Below are 16,045 nucleotides of genomic sequence, written 5' to 3' on the forward strand. Positions count from 1 at the left end.
AATAAATTGACGATAGCAAAGATTCCATCTTTGACGACGCCACATAAATGGAATAGGTACTAGCTAGCTTAATAGTTAATATTTGCGCGCTAGCTCTGCAAATTCAGCTAGTGTGTGTGTGAACCCTGCCAACATAAAACAAAACATTGCTATGGCACGATTGACTGGATGAATCTCCCGTCAGTTACGTGCATTGAGTGCTTTTCAGACAGTGGACACGAACCCTCTGTTACCTTGCCAACTAAGGAACTGGCAGTGGATCAAACCATTGTGAGGCAAAGGGTGGGGGGTCGCAATCTTTTGAAACTTAAAAACGCACTATTAGGTGTCTATAATCAGCACAATTGCTTTCATTGCGCATTATTAATATTATGTAAATTACATAGTTATGTTTACAGTGATATATTGGGGGGGACAAATCATATTTTTCCCAGGATGGGGGGGTCGTGTCCCCCCCGTCCCCCCCCCGGGATTTCCGCCCCTGGGGCACTGACAGACACAGACAATGGACTGAGGTGGGAATGTTGAGAATGTGGATGTTGAGCCACTGGAGCCCAGTGACTGCTGGTTTGAGAGGCAGATGCATGTCCATGACTGAGTCCATGGCCAAAGCTGTGTTCGTGACTATGTCCATGACCTTGGCTGTGGCTGCAGCTGTGTCCATGTTTGTGACCATGTCCGTAACTTGGCCCAAAGCTTGAGGCCATATCCATGGTTGTGTCCGTAATAACCTGAGACCTGAACAGGGCTCCCCTGTGTATAGTAGGAGTGGGCCCAGCCTTCAAATGTCTTTGGTGTGGTCTCGGTAGCCTGTAGGTTGGAGGTAGAAGACACTGGAGCGTAGGCTTGGACTGGGTAGGAGCCTGGGGTTGGAATGATTCTGCAATCAATGAGAACGTGGACAGATTTCAGAGAGCTTAAATATACCAGTGATTCTCTATCTAATCATGGGGGACCACTAGGTGCCTACTGTACAGTATTCAATTACAGCTGAGGATCATCTATTATAACTGCACCTCATTATACTGTAGTACATCATGTGCTCTGGCTTGCACACAGCAATTGTTATTTAATGACCTCTTGTCTTGTCTGATAAATGATGGGTCTGGTGCTTTCTCAGTACTCACGGTGGGTGGACTGTCTTCCTTCTCGCCTCTATTGATGCAGGGACATACAGGACATCAATGTTCCTCAGCAGCCTGAAAGGCTTCTTCTTGTCCAGCACTGATGCCCTGGCATCGGACATGTCCAGAAGTGAGAGCCAGCCCTTTCCGTCTGTTTCACCAGTGCAAGTTAAGGAGAATGTGTGAAGCAGTGATGCAAGATTTTTCTAAACAAAAATAACATCATGTTTAGCAGCAGGACTCATATACAACACCTATAACCTATTACCACTTAACTACACTACTAAGCACACTTATAAAGCTGTGACATACTGCAGAGGAGCGTATCACATTTCTTTTGAACCACAATGAGGTTGGAGTAAGGATACAGATCCCCCCCTGCGATGATGGCCATGACATTGCAAAGGAAGACAGTGTGTGGGACCAAAAGTGTTGTGATGAACAGAAACAGCCAGGGCAGGGCTAACATGGGTACAGTGACCCCGAAAAGAAAGCCCTTAACCATACGGGAGTGCACTGTGGCCATATACATAAGGGAGAGGGATACTGGCATGAACCCCTCCATCTGGTTCTGGGCAGATGCACCAAACAGTAGCAGACCCAGTATAACACCCCTGTGCTGATAGAGAGAAGCAGAAACCAAACAGTGGTGCCCACACTCTTCTCAATGTCACCCCAGAACCCCATTACTGAGGAGTAGCTGGGTCACTGTCTTGTGGTGGAAGGAGTATGTCATTCTATATTTTTCATTTAACTAGACAAGTCAGTTAAGAACAAATTCTTATTTACAATGACGGCCTACCCTGGCGATGCAGGCCCAATTGTGCACTGCCCTATGGGACTCCGAATCACAGCCGGATGTGATACAACCTGGATTCGAAACAGGGTCTGTAGTGACGCCTCTTTTGCACTAAGATGCAGTGCCTCAGACCGCTGCGCCACTCCGGAACCTTATTGAGCTTGTGCACTGCAAAGGAAGAGGAAAGGATTAAAACATAAATGATAGGGTTGACAGACATAAACATGGCGTGATGTGTTGTAGCTTGCTGCTGTAGTCTACTGGCACCGTCTGTTACATTAGCTATACGTTTTAGCACGCTAGCTAACGTTACAACACTCCCAATCAAAGTAGCTACCGAGCATATGATTGTTGATTCACTCAGCCCCTCCTTGCTAACATACCATGACCATTGCCAAAAACTGTCGTTCCAAGACTGAAGACATCCTCTGATAAACCGAAATATGTAACGTTAGTGACAGTAAACAAATTATACTATGACAGAAACAATCCCAGCCGTAACTCAGGAGTAAAACTCTTGAACCTCTGAACCACATCTTTTAAAACTATTCGGGAGATCATTTTGATGCCCAGTGCATATTTTTCAAACTAGTACTTGGATTATCAATCAACTTTTTCTCCAATATTGCGGAACGCCAGAGGGTAGATAACTAGCCAGCTAGAGATTCCCACTAGATAACACAGCCACAAAGTACAAATTGGCTATATCGTAAAAATGTATGAAAACAAAAATACGCTTTTTGGTCTTAATTTAAGGTTGGGCCATTAGATTAGCAGTGTGGTTAGGTTTAAAATGCGATTATAAGAAGATTAATTGTAGAAATAGGCAGGCAAGCTTGCTAGCCCCCAAAAAATGTACAACTTCAAGTTGCTCAACTGTTGCACAGATCATCAACTACTGCATTTGAAGACACTGCCACCTGCTGACATGTGCCTCAAATGTGATTATCAAAGAGTCCTCAACAGACATTTGAGTTAGATAGATAGCTACATAGATTTGATTTGACAGTTATAAGTTACAACCAGGGGGAAGATGCCACCAGTCCGGTCCCATACACGACTTTCTTGTGACGTATTATGCGCGGAGACCTTTTGTGACGTCACCAAGCATCAATTCGCTACATAAACTGTGTTCAGCTTTGATATATATCATCAGTACAATCTCTTTTTTCAATCAGGTTGTTTCAGGTAATCTTTTGCCGCATAGTCTGCCCTAGCTGACGCTGTGCAGAGAATACTACGATTGGAAACGGTTGGTTAGACCCGTTCGCACTGCACAAGGTGATTTGGCGTTTAGAATGTCTGGTAGGCTCTTACATTCTTTGGAGAGGTCCCAAATGGCACCCTGTAGTGTACTACTTTTGACCTATCCCCAGTGGGCTCAGATCAAAATAAGTGCACTATATAGGGAATGGCGTGCCATTTGTCTGTGTGTGTGTGTGTGTTTAGGATATGTTTTGTGCCAATCAGTTGATGAAAATGTATCCCTCAGAAAGCAAGATGGACCGTAGTGATGAGAGAATCAAAAGAGCTTTAAGGCGCCGCCCTTATGTGGTAAATACCAATTTATTTAGTTTGTGTTCTGTCTTTGTCATCACATTTTAAATGGAGTGTTGTGTTGACAGTTGAATCCAGTGAGGGTGAACACCCCTGATTCTGTGATGTGGCCAACCGGTAAGGTGCACAGAAGACCAAGGCCTGTAAGTCAAATCCGACCTGAAAACAATTACACATAAACCTTACTTATGCTCCATGTACAAACTGCAGTTATCACAATAAAAGCAACTGCAGATATCCCTCCCCATCTAAACTCATTTGAAATTGAATGCTGTCTTGACAGTCTACTTCAGCGCAGACCCCTCAGATCCACAAAAGGCCTGTAAGTCACATTCAAATCAATCACATAACAGTAGCTACTTAAATGATTTATTGATGGCTACATCATTTATTTCCAAGTTATTTCCAAGGCCAAAATGAGCAAAAGAGTGTTACATTCTTTCTTTACTGTTCACAGCCAATCATTGAGAGCTGTGGGCAGGAACAGACATCTGGGGATGGACGGGACATCAATCCAGAGCCTCTCAGCCAGGTCAGACATCTCTGCTGTTCCCATAGAGACACAACAGATAGATCAATCTGTTGATTCATATGGCCATTTTGGTTGGCTTGGTTGAATTGACAATCATTCATTGGAAATGCTAAGGAATCCTACAGTGTGGAAGGTCTTTAGTCCCATCCCTAATGTTATGGGAGTTGCATTTATTGCATTTCAATACACTTGCATTTTCAATGACCCATGAATTACTCACTACTTGTACAACTATGTTGGATTGCCTAAATATTCTACATTTTCTTGGCAGTCAATGCCAGTGTATTTTATGGCTGCCCTAAGTACATGCCTTTGTCTGTCTCCTCAGTCTGGAAGGGTGACTCGGCTGATGGAGAGAAATTATGATGGGGTCATCTCATCCTCCAACTCTGATGACATCTCTATCTACTCCTTCACTGACTGTGAATCTGAGGTAAGAGAGTTGTACACCATAGATGTGTTGAGTGATATGACTGTAAAGAGAATAGTCTCAGACTAATTGACTCTGATACACAGTCTGATGATGAGGATCATGAAAGGAGGACACCACCGCTGATAGTGAAGGATGAGGAGGATGGAAAGGTGACAAAGTTTGAAGTGAGGGATATGGTAGAGGACGACAATCTGTCTCTCCACTCCTTGGATGAATCAGACTTTCTGGTATGTTCTGCACCATGTATTTGAGTAACTCTTTGACTGAATGTGGAGAATGGACTATGACCAACTAGCTCTCTGACACACAGTGTGATAATGGCAATGATGCCTCTGCTGAGGACAGTCCTGGGCCTTCAAAGGAACCACAGAGAAAAGGGGCTTCACTGAAGGACCCTCGACTGGTATTCTCTTACATTTGTGTGTTTGTGTGTTAGTGGTGCGCAGGTCAGCTGTTTGTTCAACCAAACCCACCCGCAATTGCTAATAACCCATCCGCAACCGCCCGACTATATACATTACTTTTCTGGCCATCCCTTCTTTATTTTCAACTTTCCATTTCGTAGCTTTCCTCTTATTGAATTAAACTCTGACATTGTCCTTTTTGCGTCAGTGGATCAACAATAACTTTTTCTGCCCTTTCCCAAAAGTGTTTGGTGATTGGTGTCTAGTCTATTTGGCATGCGCCAAGTTATGTCCCACAGCTTAGGTTTATGCACAAATGCTAAATAGCCTATAGATATAAATTACACAAGAATGATATATTTATGGATTTTTTTCATGTATTGTTTTCTTTATATTCACCACCACATAATATTTCATGACCCTAAACCTGCCGCCCTGTGGATATAACCGCGGGACTGCTGCTTATGAGTTAATGCATCACTAGTGTGTGTTACATCTCAATGGTTTGACCCTATGTCTGTACAGATTATTGTGGCCAAGCCCAACATCCTTCTCCCTGCCTCTGTGAGTGCCCTGAAGAAGGCATCACGCCTGACGGAGTTGGTCCCTACTGTCCGGCCCTGCAAGGAGCAGCAGGACAAGAAGACACAGTGGACCAACACCAACAAGGAGAGCCTGAGGAGGATTAAAAAAAACTGGCCTCCATAGAGCTCGACCTGGAGGAAGGCCTGAAGAAGGTCAATGACGGTCAGGACGTCAACCAAGAGAGGCAGAAGAATGAGGGATGCTTCAGAGCCTGGATTGAGAAGTGGATGGGGAGGAGGAAGGAGGAAAGACTGAGGGATGAAGATGTGAATAGGGAAGACAAAGGGAGGATGGGCGAAGAGGTGAGGGCACTGATCCAAGTGATGAAGAGAAACTGCAGTGAACGTGATCTTGAGGCAGTAAACCTGGACACTTGGCTGAATGACTTGGAAAGGTTGAAAGTGGCCTTCAAGAAATGCACTGGAGAGATGGCCAAAATGGTAGAGAGCATGGCAGAAATGCAGACCAGAATAGCTGAGAACAGGCTCCTCAAGCCTGAAAAAAAGAACTATGTCCAGAGCTTTGTAAATTAATCTTACTTATTGCGTGTAGTCATGTATCTAATGTATTTATAGATTAGTCTTACAGTATATCTACTGATTGTGTATGACATAGCACTGTCCTGACAGTTTGTTTGTTGTTTCTGGTCTTACAGAGCCCAGGGAAAGTCTCTGGTCCTGTGTCTGGCCTCTCTCCTCTTGTGACCTCAGGACCCCGGACCCTGGCTGAAGCCCTACGGGCCCTGCCCTCTGCTGTGGCCCGTCCCTCCCAAAAGGATGTCCCAAAGCCTCCGACACCTCCAAGCCCCGTCTCTGTCATTGTTGCTTTGCCTGCTGTGGAGTACTTACCATACCACCGCAGCCCTCGCCTGGCCCCAATCACCAACCTGAGTGAGAACGGCAGGAAGCTGCTCCAGAAAATGTCAGGAGTGACCCCACAGGTGAGAGGAAACAGGAAGGGAATATTGGCCATATGTCCTTCTACAGTATATCATACCTCTAGATATCATAGCTCAAGAGTAGAAAATAGCCATATGCTTATATTACTTTATCTCCTTGTCAAAAATATTTAGGAAGGGAAGGTCAAAAGGAAAAGAGCAAGGGAAAAAAGCAAGTGAAGAAAGAGAAGGCCAGCAAGATGCAGCAGGTGGAAAATGTTGGAGAAAGTAAGGAGGACAAGAAAGAGGAAAAGAAGAGTCTGAGGAAGAGGTGAGGAAATAGAAGAGGGCAACATAACAAGGGCATTTTAGAGATTTATAGAAATAGAATGATGTAGAGAATTATAGAAATTGAATGCGGTAGCAGAGGAAGAGCAGCGATCTGATGTTTAATGGCAAACTACTATTTATTCTCCTGTTGTGTTTGATTGACAGGTTTCTCCAGTGGCTGCTGCCCAAACTGAGATGTTCGAAGAAATAATGGCCTACTACTACAACACACACACACACACACACTCGAACTTCAGAGCTATAGCGGCTTATAACCACACTGACATAATAAAATGTAAAATAAACGTTATTAGTTATACCATGAGTTGACGTTTTTACAAGGATTGTGATTGCTGAAAATAGCGCGCTTGAAATGTAAAGGTCATTTCCAGTCTTCGAGAACATTGCCTTTGAATTTCAATCGAGCTATAGCGAGTTTTGGTGTTACTGATTGAAGTCATCAATCTGTCAGTGAAGACACAGGTGCTCCTGGATGAACCGTCACAGATTCTGGCAGTGACTCCGGCATGTTTGCTGTGAAACTCTGGGGGGCACTGCAGGGGCGAAAATCTGATATCAACTTTGGAGGGGACAATTACATGAAATTTTCTCAAGAGCAAATCCTGAGGGGGACACCAAAAGTAGTGCTGTAACACATAGCCTACATTGTAATATGGTAAATGTATATTGAGGAACCAAAGAAATAAGGTGTTTGCCGTACTCCTAACTACCGGTACCCAAAACTACACAACTAATCACAACAGCAATACCATTGCCTTAAACTGGTGACTGAACTAAGATTTGTTAAAGTTGAGAGTGGGGGCATCCATGGCATTTTCCAATTATGTTCCTATTTTACAAGTAAAAAAATGGAGAACCTTTCATAATGTTGCCAAACAAAGACTCAACAAACTTACCTGAGACTCCCTGTCTCTGCCAGTCTGTCCCTGCATATCTGTCCCCAACTCTGCTGTCTGTGTGCCATCTGTTGCCTGCTCTGCCTAATGACATCATTGTGAAACATTTCCATTAGAATTTGATTTCTTTCTTATGAACATTTTATCAACTAGTCTTTGAGATATTAGGCTACTAGGGTTCTTACTTTGCGTTTTGGTGTACTGAAAAATACTCTGATGTCCGTCTTTTTTTTTTTCTGCCATTTTTCTACCTGGCTGGCTGGCTACACACACACACAGCGTGTAGGTTATTTACAGTAGGAGATGGGCTTCTATCATCTTATCTTCTATCATTCTATTTGGGCTTCGATCTAAAAGGTAGCTAGCAAATGTGAAACGGATTAAAATGACAAGAGTTGACAGCTGTATGAGTTCACCATTTACACAACATATGCTGCAACCTTTTGTAATTTTAATAGTTTGTTTCATATTGGCTGGCTTCCAACAATAGCTGAATTTGCAAAGCTAGGGAGCACCAATTCCGTTTCAGTGGTGTTTGCTATAATCTTTGCTACCCGGGTTAAATAAAGGTGAAATAAAATAAATAAAAGTTCCCTTTGCGACAATTTAGCTTTTGCTACGAGACCATTAAATATATTTAAGACAATGGTAGAAGAGAGTGTAGTTCTGTTCAGTTTGGACTTCAGTTTATCGCTAACCTTATCACAGGGACTTTGAAGCACTAACTTACATCATCTGCATGCTGATCTTGGAATAAATTGACGATAGCAAAGATTCCATCTTTGACGACGCCACATAAATGGAATAGGTACTAGCTAGCTTAATAGTTAATATTTGCGCGCTAGCTCTGCAAATTCAGCTAGTGTGTGTGTGAACCCTGCCAACATAAAACAAAACATTGCTATGGCACGATTGACTGGATGAATCTCCCGTCAGTTACGTGCATTGAGTGCTTTTCAGACAGTGGACACGAACCCTCTGTTACCTTGCCAACTAAGGAACTGGCAGTGGATCAAACCATTGTGAGGCAAAGGGTGGGGGGTCGCAATCTTTTGAAACTTAAAAACGCACTATTAGGTGTCTATAATCAGCACAATTGCTTTCATTGCGCATTATTAATATTATGTAAATTACATAGTTATGTTTTACAGTGATATATTGGGGGGACAAATCATATTTTTCCCAGGATGGGGGGGTCGTGTCCCCCCCGTCCCCCCCGGGATTTCCGCCCCTGGGGCACTGACAGACACAGACAATGGACTGAGGTGGGAATGTTGAGAATGTGGATGTTGAGCCACTGGAGCCCAGTGACTGCTGGTTTGAGAGGCAGATGCATGTCCATGACTGAGTCCATGGCCAAAGCTGTGTTCGTGACTATGTCCATGACCTTGGCTGTGGCTGCAGCTGTGTCCATGTTTGTGACCATGTCCGTAACTTGGCCCAAAGCTTGAGGCCATATCCATGGTTGTGTCCGTAATAACCTGAGACCTGAACAGGGCTCCCCTGTGTATAGTAGGAGTGGGCCCAGCCTTCAAATGTCTTTGGTGTGGTCTCGGTAGCCTGTAGGTTGGAGGTAGAAGACACTGGAGCGTAGGCTTGGACTGGGTAGGAGCCTGGGGTTGGAATGATTCTGCAATCAATGAGAACGTGGACAGATTTCAGAGAGCTTAAATATACCAGTGATTCTCTATCTAATCATGGGGGACCACTAGGTGCCTACTGTACAGTATTCAATTACAGCTGAGGATCATCTATTATAACTGCACCTCATTATACTGTAGTACATCATGTGCTCTGGCTTGCACACAGCAATTGTTATTTAATGACCTCTTGTCTTGTCTGATAAATGATGGGTCTGGTGCTTTCTCAGTACTCACGGTGGGTGGACCGTCTTCCTTCTCGCCTCTATTGATGCAGGGACATACAGGACATCAATGTTCCTCAGCCGCCTGAAAGGCATCTTCTTGTCCAGCACTGATGCCCTGGCATCGGACATGTCCAGAAGTGAGAGCCAGCCCTTTCCGTCTGTTTCACCAGTGCAAGTTAAGGAGAATGTGTGAAGCAGTGATGCAAGATTTTTCTAAACAAAAATAACATCATGTTTAGCAGCAGGACTCATATACAACACCTATAACCTATTACCACTTAACTACACTACTAAGCACACTTATAAAGCTGTGACATACTGCAGAGGAGCGCATCACATTTCTTTTGAACCACAATGAGGTTGGAGTAAGGATACAGATCCCCCTGCGATGATGGCCATGACATTGCAAAGGAAGACAGTGTGTGGGACCAAAAGTGTTGTGATGAACAGAAACAGCCAGGGCAGGGCTAACATGGGTACAGTGACCCCGAAAAGAAAGCCCTTAACCATACGGGAGTGCACTGTGGCCATATACATAAGGGAGAGGGATACTGGCATGAACCCCTCCATCTGGTTCTGGGCAGATGCACCAAACAGTAGCAGACCCAGTATAACACCCCTGTGCTGATAGAGAGAAGCAGAAACCAAACAGTGGTGCCCACACTCTTCTCAATGTCACCCCAGAACCCCATTACTGAGGAGTAGCTGGGTCACTGTCTTGTGGTGGAAGGAGTATGTCATTCTATATTTTTCATTTAACTAGACAAGTCAGTTAAGAACAAATTCTTATTTACAATGACGGCCTACCCTGGCGATGCAGGCCCAATTGTGCACTGCCCTATGGGACTCCGAATCACAGCCAGATGTGATACAACCTGGATTCGAAACAGGGTCTGTAGTGACGCCTCTTTTGCACTAAGATGCAGTGCCTCAGACCGCTGCGCCACTCCGGAACCTTATTGAGCTTGTGCACTGCAAAGGAAGAGGAAAGGATTAAAACATAAATGATAGGGTTGACAGACATAAACATGGCGTGATGTGTTGTAGCTTGCTGCTGTAGTTTACTGGCACCGTCTGTTACATTAGCTATACGTTTTAGCACGCTAGCTAACGTTACAACACTCCCAATCAAAGTAGCTACCGAGCATATGATTGTTGATTCACTCAGCCCCTCCTTGCTAACATACCATGACTATTGCCAAAAACTGTCGTTCCAAGACTGAAGACATCCTCTGATAAACCGAAATATGTAACGTTGGTGACAGTAAACAAATTATACTATGACAGAAACAATCCCAGCCGTAACTCAGGAGTAAAACTCTTGAACCTCTGAACCACATCTTTTAAAACTATTCGGGAGATCATTTTGATGCCCAGTGCATATTTTTCAAACTAGTACTTGGATTATCAATCAACTTTTTCTCCAATATTGCGGAACGCCAGAGGGTAGATAACTAGCCAGCTAGAGATTCCCACTAGATAACACAGCCACAAAGTACAAATTGGCTATATCGTAAAAATGTATGAAAACAAAAATACGCTTTTTGGTCTTAATTTAAGGTTGGGCCATTAGATTAGCAGTGTGGTTAGGTTTAAAATGCGATTATAAGAAGATTAATTGTAGAAATAGGCAGGCAAGCTTGCTAGCCCCCAAAAAATGTACAACTTCAAGTTGCTCAACTGTTGCACAGATCATCAACTACTGCATTTGAAGACACTGCCACCTGCTGACATGTGCCTCAAATGTGATTATCAAAGAGTCCTCAACAGACATTTGAGTTAGATAGATAGCTACATAGATTTGATTTGACAGTTATAAGTTACAACCAGGGGAAGATGCCACCAGTCCGGTCCCATACACGACTTTCTTGTGACGTATTATGCGCGGAGACCTTTTGTGACGTCACCAAGCATCAATTCGCTACATAAACTGTGTTCAGCTTTGATATATATCATCAGTACAATCTCTTTTTCAATCAGGTTGTTTCAGGTAATCTTTTGCCGCATAGTCTGCCCTAGCTGACGCTGTGCAGAGAATACTACGATTGGAAACGGTTGGTTAGACCCGTTCGCACTGCACAAGGTGATTTGGCGTTTAGAATGTCTGGTAGGCTCTTACATTCTTTGGAGAGGTCCCAAATGGCACCCTGTAGTGTACTACTTTTGACCTATCCCCAGTGGGCTCAGATCAAAATAAGTGCACTATATAGGGAATGGCGTGCCATTTGTCTGTGTGTGTGTGTGTGTGTGTGTTAGGATATGTTTTGTGCCAATCAGTTGATGAAAATGTATCCCTCAGAAAGCAAGATGGACCGTAGTGATGAGAGAATCAAAAGAGCTTTAAGGCGCCGCCCTTATGTGGTAAATACCAATTTATTTAGTTTGTGTTCTGTCTTTGTCATCACATTTTAAATGGAGTGTTGTGTTGACAGTTGAATCCAGTGAGGGTGAACACCCCTGATTCTGTGATGTGGCCAACCGGTAAGGTGCACAGAAGACCAAGGCCTGTAAGTCAAATCCGACCTGAAAACAATTACACATAAACCTTACTTATGCTCCATGTACAAACTGCAGTTATCACAATAAAAGCAACTGCAGATATCCCTCCCCATCTAAACTCATTTGAAATTGAATGCTGTCTTGACAGTCTACTTCAGCGCAGACCCCTCAGATCCACAAAAGGCCTGTAAGTCACATTCAAATCAATCACATAACAGTAGCTACTTAAATGATTTATTGATGGCTACATCATTTATTTCCAAGTTATTTCCAAGGCCAAAATGAGCAAAAGAGTGTTACATTCTTTCTTTACTGTTCACAGCCAATCATTGAGAGCTGTGGGCAGGAACAGACATCTGGGGATGGACGGGACATCAATCCAGAGCCTCTCAGCCAGGTCAGACATCTCTGCTGTTCCCATAGAGACACAACAGATAGATCAATCTGTTGATTCATATGGCCATTTTGGTTGGCTTGGTTGAATTGACAATCATTCATTGGAAATGCTAAAGAATCCTACAGTGTGGAAGGTCTTTAGTCCCATCCCTAATGTTATGGGAGTTGCATTTATTGCATTTCAATACACTTGCATTTTCAATGACCCATGAATTACTCACTACTTGTACAACTATGTTGGATTGCCTAAATATTCTACATTTTCTTGGCAGTCAATGCCAGTGTATTTTATGGCTGCCCTAAGTACATGCCTTTGTCTGTCTCCTCAGTCTGGAAGGGTGACTCGGCTGATGGAGAGAAATTATGATGGGGTCATCTCATCCTCCAACTCTGATGACATCTCTATCTACTCCTTCACTGACTGTGAATCTGAGGTAAGAGAGTTGTACACCATAGATGTGTTGAGTGATATGACTGTAAAGAGAATAGTCTCAGACTAATTGACTCTGATACACAGTCTGATGATGAGGATCATGAAAGGAGGACACCACCGCTGATAGTGAAGGATGAGGAGGATGGAAAGGTGACAAAGTTTGAAGTGAGGGATATGGTAGAGGACGACAATCTGTCTCTCCACTCCTTGGATGAATCAGACTTTCTGGTATGTTCTGCACCATGTATTTGAGTAACTCTTTGACTGAATGTGGAGAATGGACTATGACCAACTAGCTCTCTGACACACAGTGTGATAATGGCAATGATGCCTCTGCTGAGGACAGTCCTGGGCCTTCAAAGGAACCACAGAGAAAAGGGGCTTCACTGAAGGACCCTCGACTGGTATTCTCTTACATTTGTGTGTTTGTGTGTTAGTGGTGCGCAGGTCAGCTGTTTGTTCAACCAAACCCACCCGCAATTGCTAATAACCCATCCGCAACCGCTCGACTATATACATTACTTTTCTGGCCATCCCTTCTTTATTTTCAACTTTCCATTTCGTAGCTTTCCTCTTATTGAATTAAACTCTGACATTGTCCTTTTTGCGTCAGTGGATCAACAATAACTTTTTCTGCCCTTTCCCAAAAGTGTTTGGTGATTGGTGTCTAGTCTATTTGGCATGCGCCAAGTTATGTCCCACAGCTTAGGTTTATGCACAAATGCTAAATAGCCTATAGATATAAATTACACAAGAATGATATATTTATGGATTTTTTTCATGTATTGTTTTCTTTTTATTCAACCCGACCGCCACCCACATAATATTTCATGACCCTAAACCTGCCGCCCTGTGGATATAACCGCGGGACTGCTGCTTATGAGTTAATGCATCACTAGTGTGTGTTACATCTCAATGGTTTGACCCTATGTCTGTACAGATTATTGTGGCCAAGCCCAACATCCTTCTCCCTGCCTCTGTGAGTGCCCTGAAGAAGGCATCACGCCTGACGGAGTTGGTCCCTACTGTCCGGCCCTGCAAGGAGCAGCAGGACAAGAAGACACAGTGGACCAACACCAACAAGGAGAGCCTGAGGAGGATAAAAAAAAACTGGCCTCCATAGAGCTCGACCTGGAGGAAGGCCTGAAGAAGGTCAATGACGGTCAGGACGTCAACCAAGAGAGGCAGAAGAATGAGGGATGCTTCAGAGCCTGGATTGAGAAGTGGATGGGGAGGAGGAAGGAGGAAAGACTGAGGGATGAAGATGTGAATAGGGAAGACAAAGGGAGGATGGGCGAAGAGGTGAGGGCACTGATCCAAGTGATGAAGAGAAACTGCAGTGAACGTGATCTTGAGGCAGTAAACCTGGACACTTGGCTGAATGACTTGGAAAGGTTGAAAGTGGCCTTCAAGAAATGCACTGGAGAGATGGCCAAAATGGTAGAGAGCATGGCAGAAATGCAGACCAGAATAGCTGAGAACAGGCTCCTCAAGCCTGAAAAAAGAACTATGTCCAGAGCTTTGTAAATTAATCTTACTTATTGCGTGTAGTCATGTATCTAATGTATTTATAGATTAGTCTTACAGTATATCTACTGATTGTGTATGACATAGCACTGTCCTGACAGTTTGTTTGTTGTTTCTGGTCTTACAGAGCCCAGGGAAAGTCTCTGGTCCTGTGTCTGGCCTCTCTCCTCTTGTGACCTCAGGACCCCGGACCCTGGCTGAAGCCCCTACGGGCCCTGCCCTCTGCTGTGGCCCGTCCCTCCCAAAAGGATGTCCCAAAGCCTCCGACACCTCCAAGCCCCGTCTCTGTCATTGTTGCTTTGCCTGCTGTGGAGTACTTACCATACCACCGCAGCCCTCGCCTGGCCCCAATCACCAACCTGAGTGAGAACGGCAGGAAGCTGCTCCAGAAAATGTCAGGAGTGACCCCACAGGTGAGAGGAAACAGGAAGGGAATATTGGCCATATGTCCTTCTACAGTATATCATACCTCTAGATATCATAGCTCAAGAGTAGAAAATAGCCATATGCTTATATTACTTTATCTCCTTGTCAAAAATATTTAGGAAGGGAAGGTCAAAAGGAAAAGAGCAAGGGAAAAAAGCAAGTGAAGAAAGAGAAGGCCAGCAAGATGCAGCAGGTGGAAAATGTTGGAGAAAGTAAGGAGGACAAGAAAGAGGAAAAGAAGAGTCTGAGGAAGAGGTGAGGAAATAGAAGAGGGCAACATAACAAGGGCATTTTAGAGATTTATAGAAATAGAATGATGTAGAGAATTATAGAAATTGAATGCGGTAGCAGAGGAAGAGCAGCGATCTGATGTTTAATGGCAAACTACTATTTATTCTCCTGTTGTGTTTGATTGACAGGTTTCTCCAGTGGCTGCTGCCCAAACTGAGATGTTCGAAGAAATAATGGCCTACTACTACAACACACACACACACACACACTCGAACTTCAGAGCTATAGCGGCTTATAACCACACTGACATAATAAAATGTAAAAAACGTTATTAGTTATACCATGAGTTGACGTTTTTACAAGGATTGTGATTGCTGAAAATAGCGCCTTGAAATGTAAAGGTAATTTCCAGTCTTCGAGAACATTGCCTTTGAATTTCAATCGAGCTATATCGAGTTTTGGTGTTACTGATTGAAGTCATCAATCTGTCAGTGAAGACACAGGTGCTCCTGGATGAACCGTCACAGATTCTGGCAGTGACTCCGGCATGTTTGCTGTGAAACTCTGGGGGGCACTGCAGGGGCGAAAATCTGATATCAACTTTGGAGGGGACAATTACATGAAATTTTCTCAAGAGCAAATCCTGAGGGGGACACCAAAAGTAGTGCTGTAACACATAGCCTACATTGTAATATGGTAAATGTATATTGAGGAACCAAAGAAATAAGGTGTTTGCCGTACTCCTAACTACCGGTACCCAAAACTACACAACTAATCACAACAGCAATACCATTGCCTTAAACTGGTGACTGAACTAAGATTTGTTAAAGTTGAGAGTGGGGGCATCCATGGCATTTTCCAATTATGTTCCTATTTTACAAGTAAAAAAATGGAGAACCTTTCATAATGTTGCCAAACAAAGACTCAACAAACTTACCTGAGACTCCCTGTCTCTGCCAGTCTGTCCCTGCATATCTGTCCCCAACTCTGCTGTCTGTGTGCCATCTGTTGCCTGCTCTGCCTAATGACATCATTGTGAAACATTTCCATTAGAATTTGATTTCTTTCTTATGAACATTTTATCAACTAGTCTTTGAGATATTAGGCT

At 43.7% G+C, this 16,045-nt stretch overlaps 2 protein-coding genes and 1 long non-coding RNA gene across 7 annotated transcripts; 2 read left to right on the forward strand and 1 right to left on the reverse strand.

Annotated features, from left to right (window-relative positions):
• Positions 1–2,736: 2,736 nt before the first annotated feature.
• LOC123742484 (uncharacterized) lies at positions 2,737–6,951 on the forward strand. 3 transcript variants are annotated; one of them, XM_045717203.1, is made up of 11 exons: positions 2,930–3,204; positions 3,416–3,477; positions 3,549–3,623; positions 3,764–3,802; positions 3,938–4,012; positions 4,341–4,445; positions 4,529–4,672; positions 5,375–5,874; positions 6,090–6,374; positions 6,507–6,642; positions 6,807–6,951. In XM_045717203.1, exons 2-8 carry the CDS (start codon positions 3,424–3,426, stop codon positions 5,555–5,557), a joined length of 675 nt encoding a protein of 224 aa, XP_045573159.1. In that variant the 5' UTR covers positions 2,930–3,204; positions 3,416–3,423; the 3' UTR covers positions 5,558–5,874; positions 6,090–6,374; positions 6,507–6,642; positions 6,807–6,951. The 3 variants fall into 3 exon arrangements, with proteins under 3 accessions (XP_045573161.1, XP_045573159.1, XP_045573160.1); XM_045717205.1 differs by lacking the exon at positions 3,416–3,477 and having other exon boundaries at positions 2,737–3,204; XM_045717204.1 differs by lacking the exons at positions 5,375–5,874; positions 6,090–6,374; positions 6,507–6,642; positions 6,807–6,951 and adding an exon at positions 4,756–5,229 and having other exon boundaries at positions 2,946–3,204.
• Positions 6,736–7,601, reverse strand: LOC123742492 (uncharacterized). Its single transcript, XR_006769657.1, has 2 exons — positions 7,559–7,601; positions 6,736–7,195 (listed from the first exon to the last, which is right to left on the reverse strand). It is a non-coding gene; the product is annotated as an uncharacterized lncRNA (long non-coding RNA).
• Positions 7,602–11,395: 3,794 nt separating this feature from the next.
• On the forward strand, positions 11,396–14,961 carry LOC123742485 (uncharacterized). 3 transcript variants are annotated; one of them, XM_045717206.1, is made up of 10 exons: positions 11,396–11,508; positions 11,725–11,786; positions 11,858–11,932; positions 12,073–12,111; positions 12,247–12,321; positions 12,650–12,754; positions 12,838–12,981; positions 13,694–14,193; positions 14,408–14,693; positions 14,826–14,961. In XM_045717206.1, exons 2-8 carry the CDS (start codon positions 11,733–11,735, stop codon positions 13,874–13,876), a joined length of 675 nt encoding a protein of 224 aa, XP_045573162.1. In that variant the 5' UTR covers positions 11,396–11,508; positions 11,725–11,732; the 3' UTR covers positions 13,877–14,193; positions 14,408–14,693; positions 14,826–14,961. The 3 variants fall into 3 exon arrangements, with proteins under 3 accessions (XP_045573162.1, XP_045573164.1, XP_045573163.1); XM_045717208.1 differs by lacking the exon at positions 11,725–11,786; XM_045717207.1 differs by lacking the exons at positions 13,694–14,193; positions 14,408–14,693; positions 14,826–14,961 and adding an exon at positions 13,065–13,538.
• The last annotated feature ends 1,084 nt before the right edge of the window (positions 14,962–16,045 follow it).

This window comes from Salmo salar, chromosome ssa04 (genome assembly GCF_905237065.1).
Source record: "Salmo salar chromosome ssa04, Ssal_v3.1, whole genome shotgun sequence".
NCBI lineage: Eukaryota > Metazoa > Chordata > Actinopteri > Salmoniformes > Salmonidae > Salmo > Salmo salar.

Excerpts from the sequence above, each read along its gene's own strand:
- LOC123742485 (XM_045717206.1), top strand. The coding sequence starts at position 11,733 with ATGGACCGTAGTGATGAGAGAATCAAAAGAGCTTTAAGGCGCCGCCCT. Across the intron at positions 11,933-12,072 it reads TGCACAGAAGACCAAGGCCT|TCTACTTCAGCGCAGACCCC; the intron begins GTAAGTCAAATC and ends CTGTCTTGACAG. Across the intron at positions 12,322-12,649 it reads ATCCAGAGCCTCTCAGCCAG|TCTGGAAGGGTGACTCGGCT; the intron begins GTCAGACATCTC and ends CTGTCTCCTCAG.
- LOC123742484 (XM_045717203.1), top strand. The coding sequence starts at position 3,424 with ATGGACCGTAGTGATGAGAGAATCAAAAGAGCTTTAAGGCGCCGCCCT. Across the intron at positions 3,624-3,763 it reads TGCACAGAAGACCAAGGCCT|TCTACTTCAGCGCAGACCCC; the intron begins GTAAGTCAAATC and ends CTGTCTTGACAG. Across the intron at positions 3,803-3,937 it reads CTCAGATCCACAAAAGGCCT|CCAATCATTGAGAGCTGTGG; the intron begins GTAAGTCACATT and ends TACTGTTCACAG.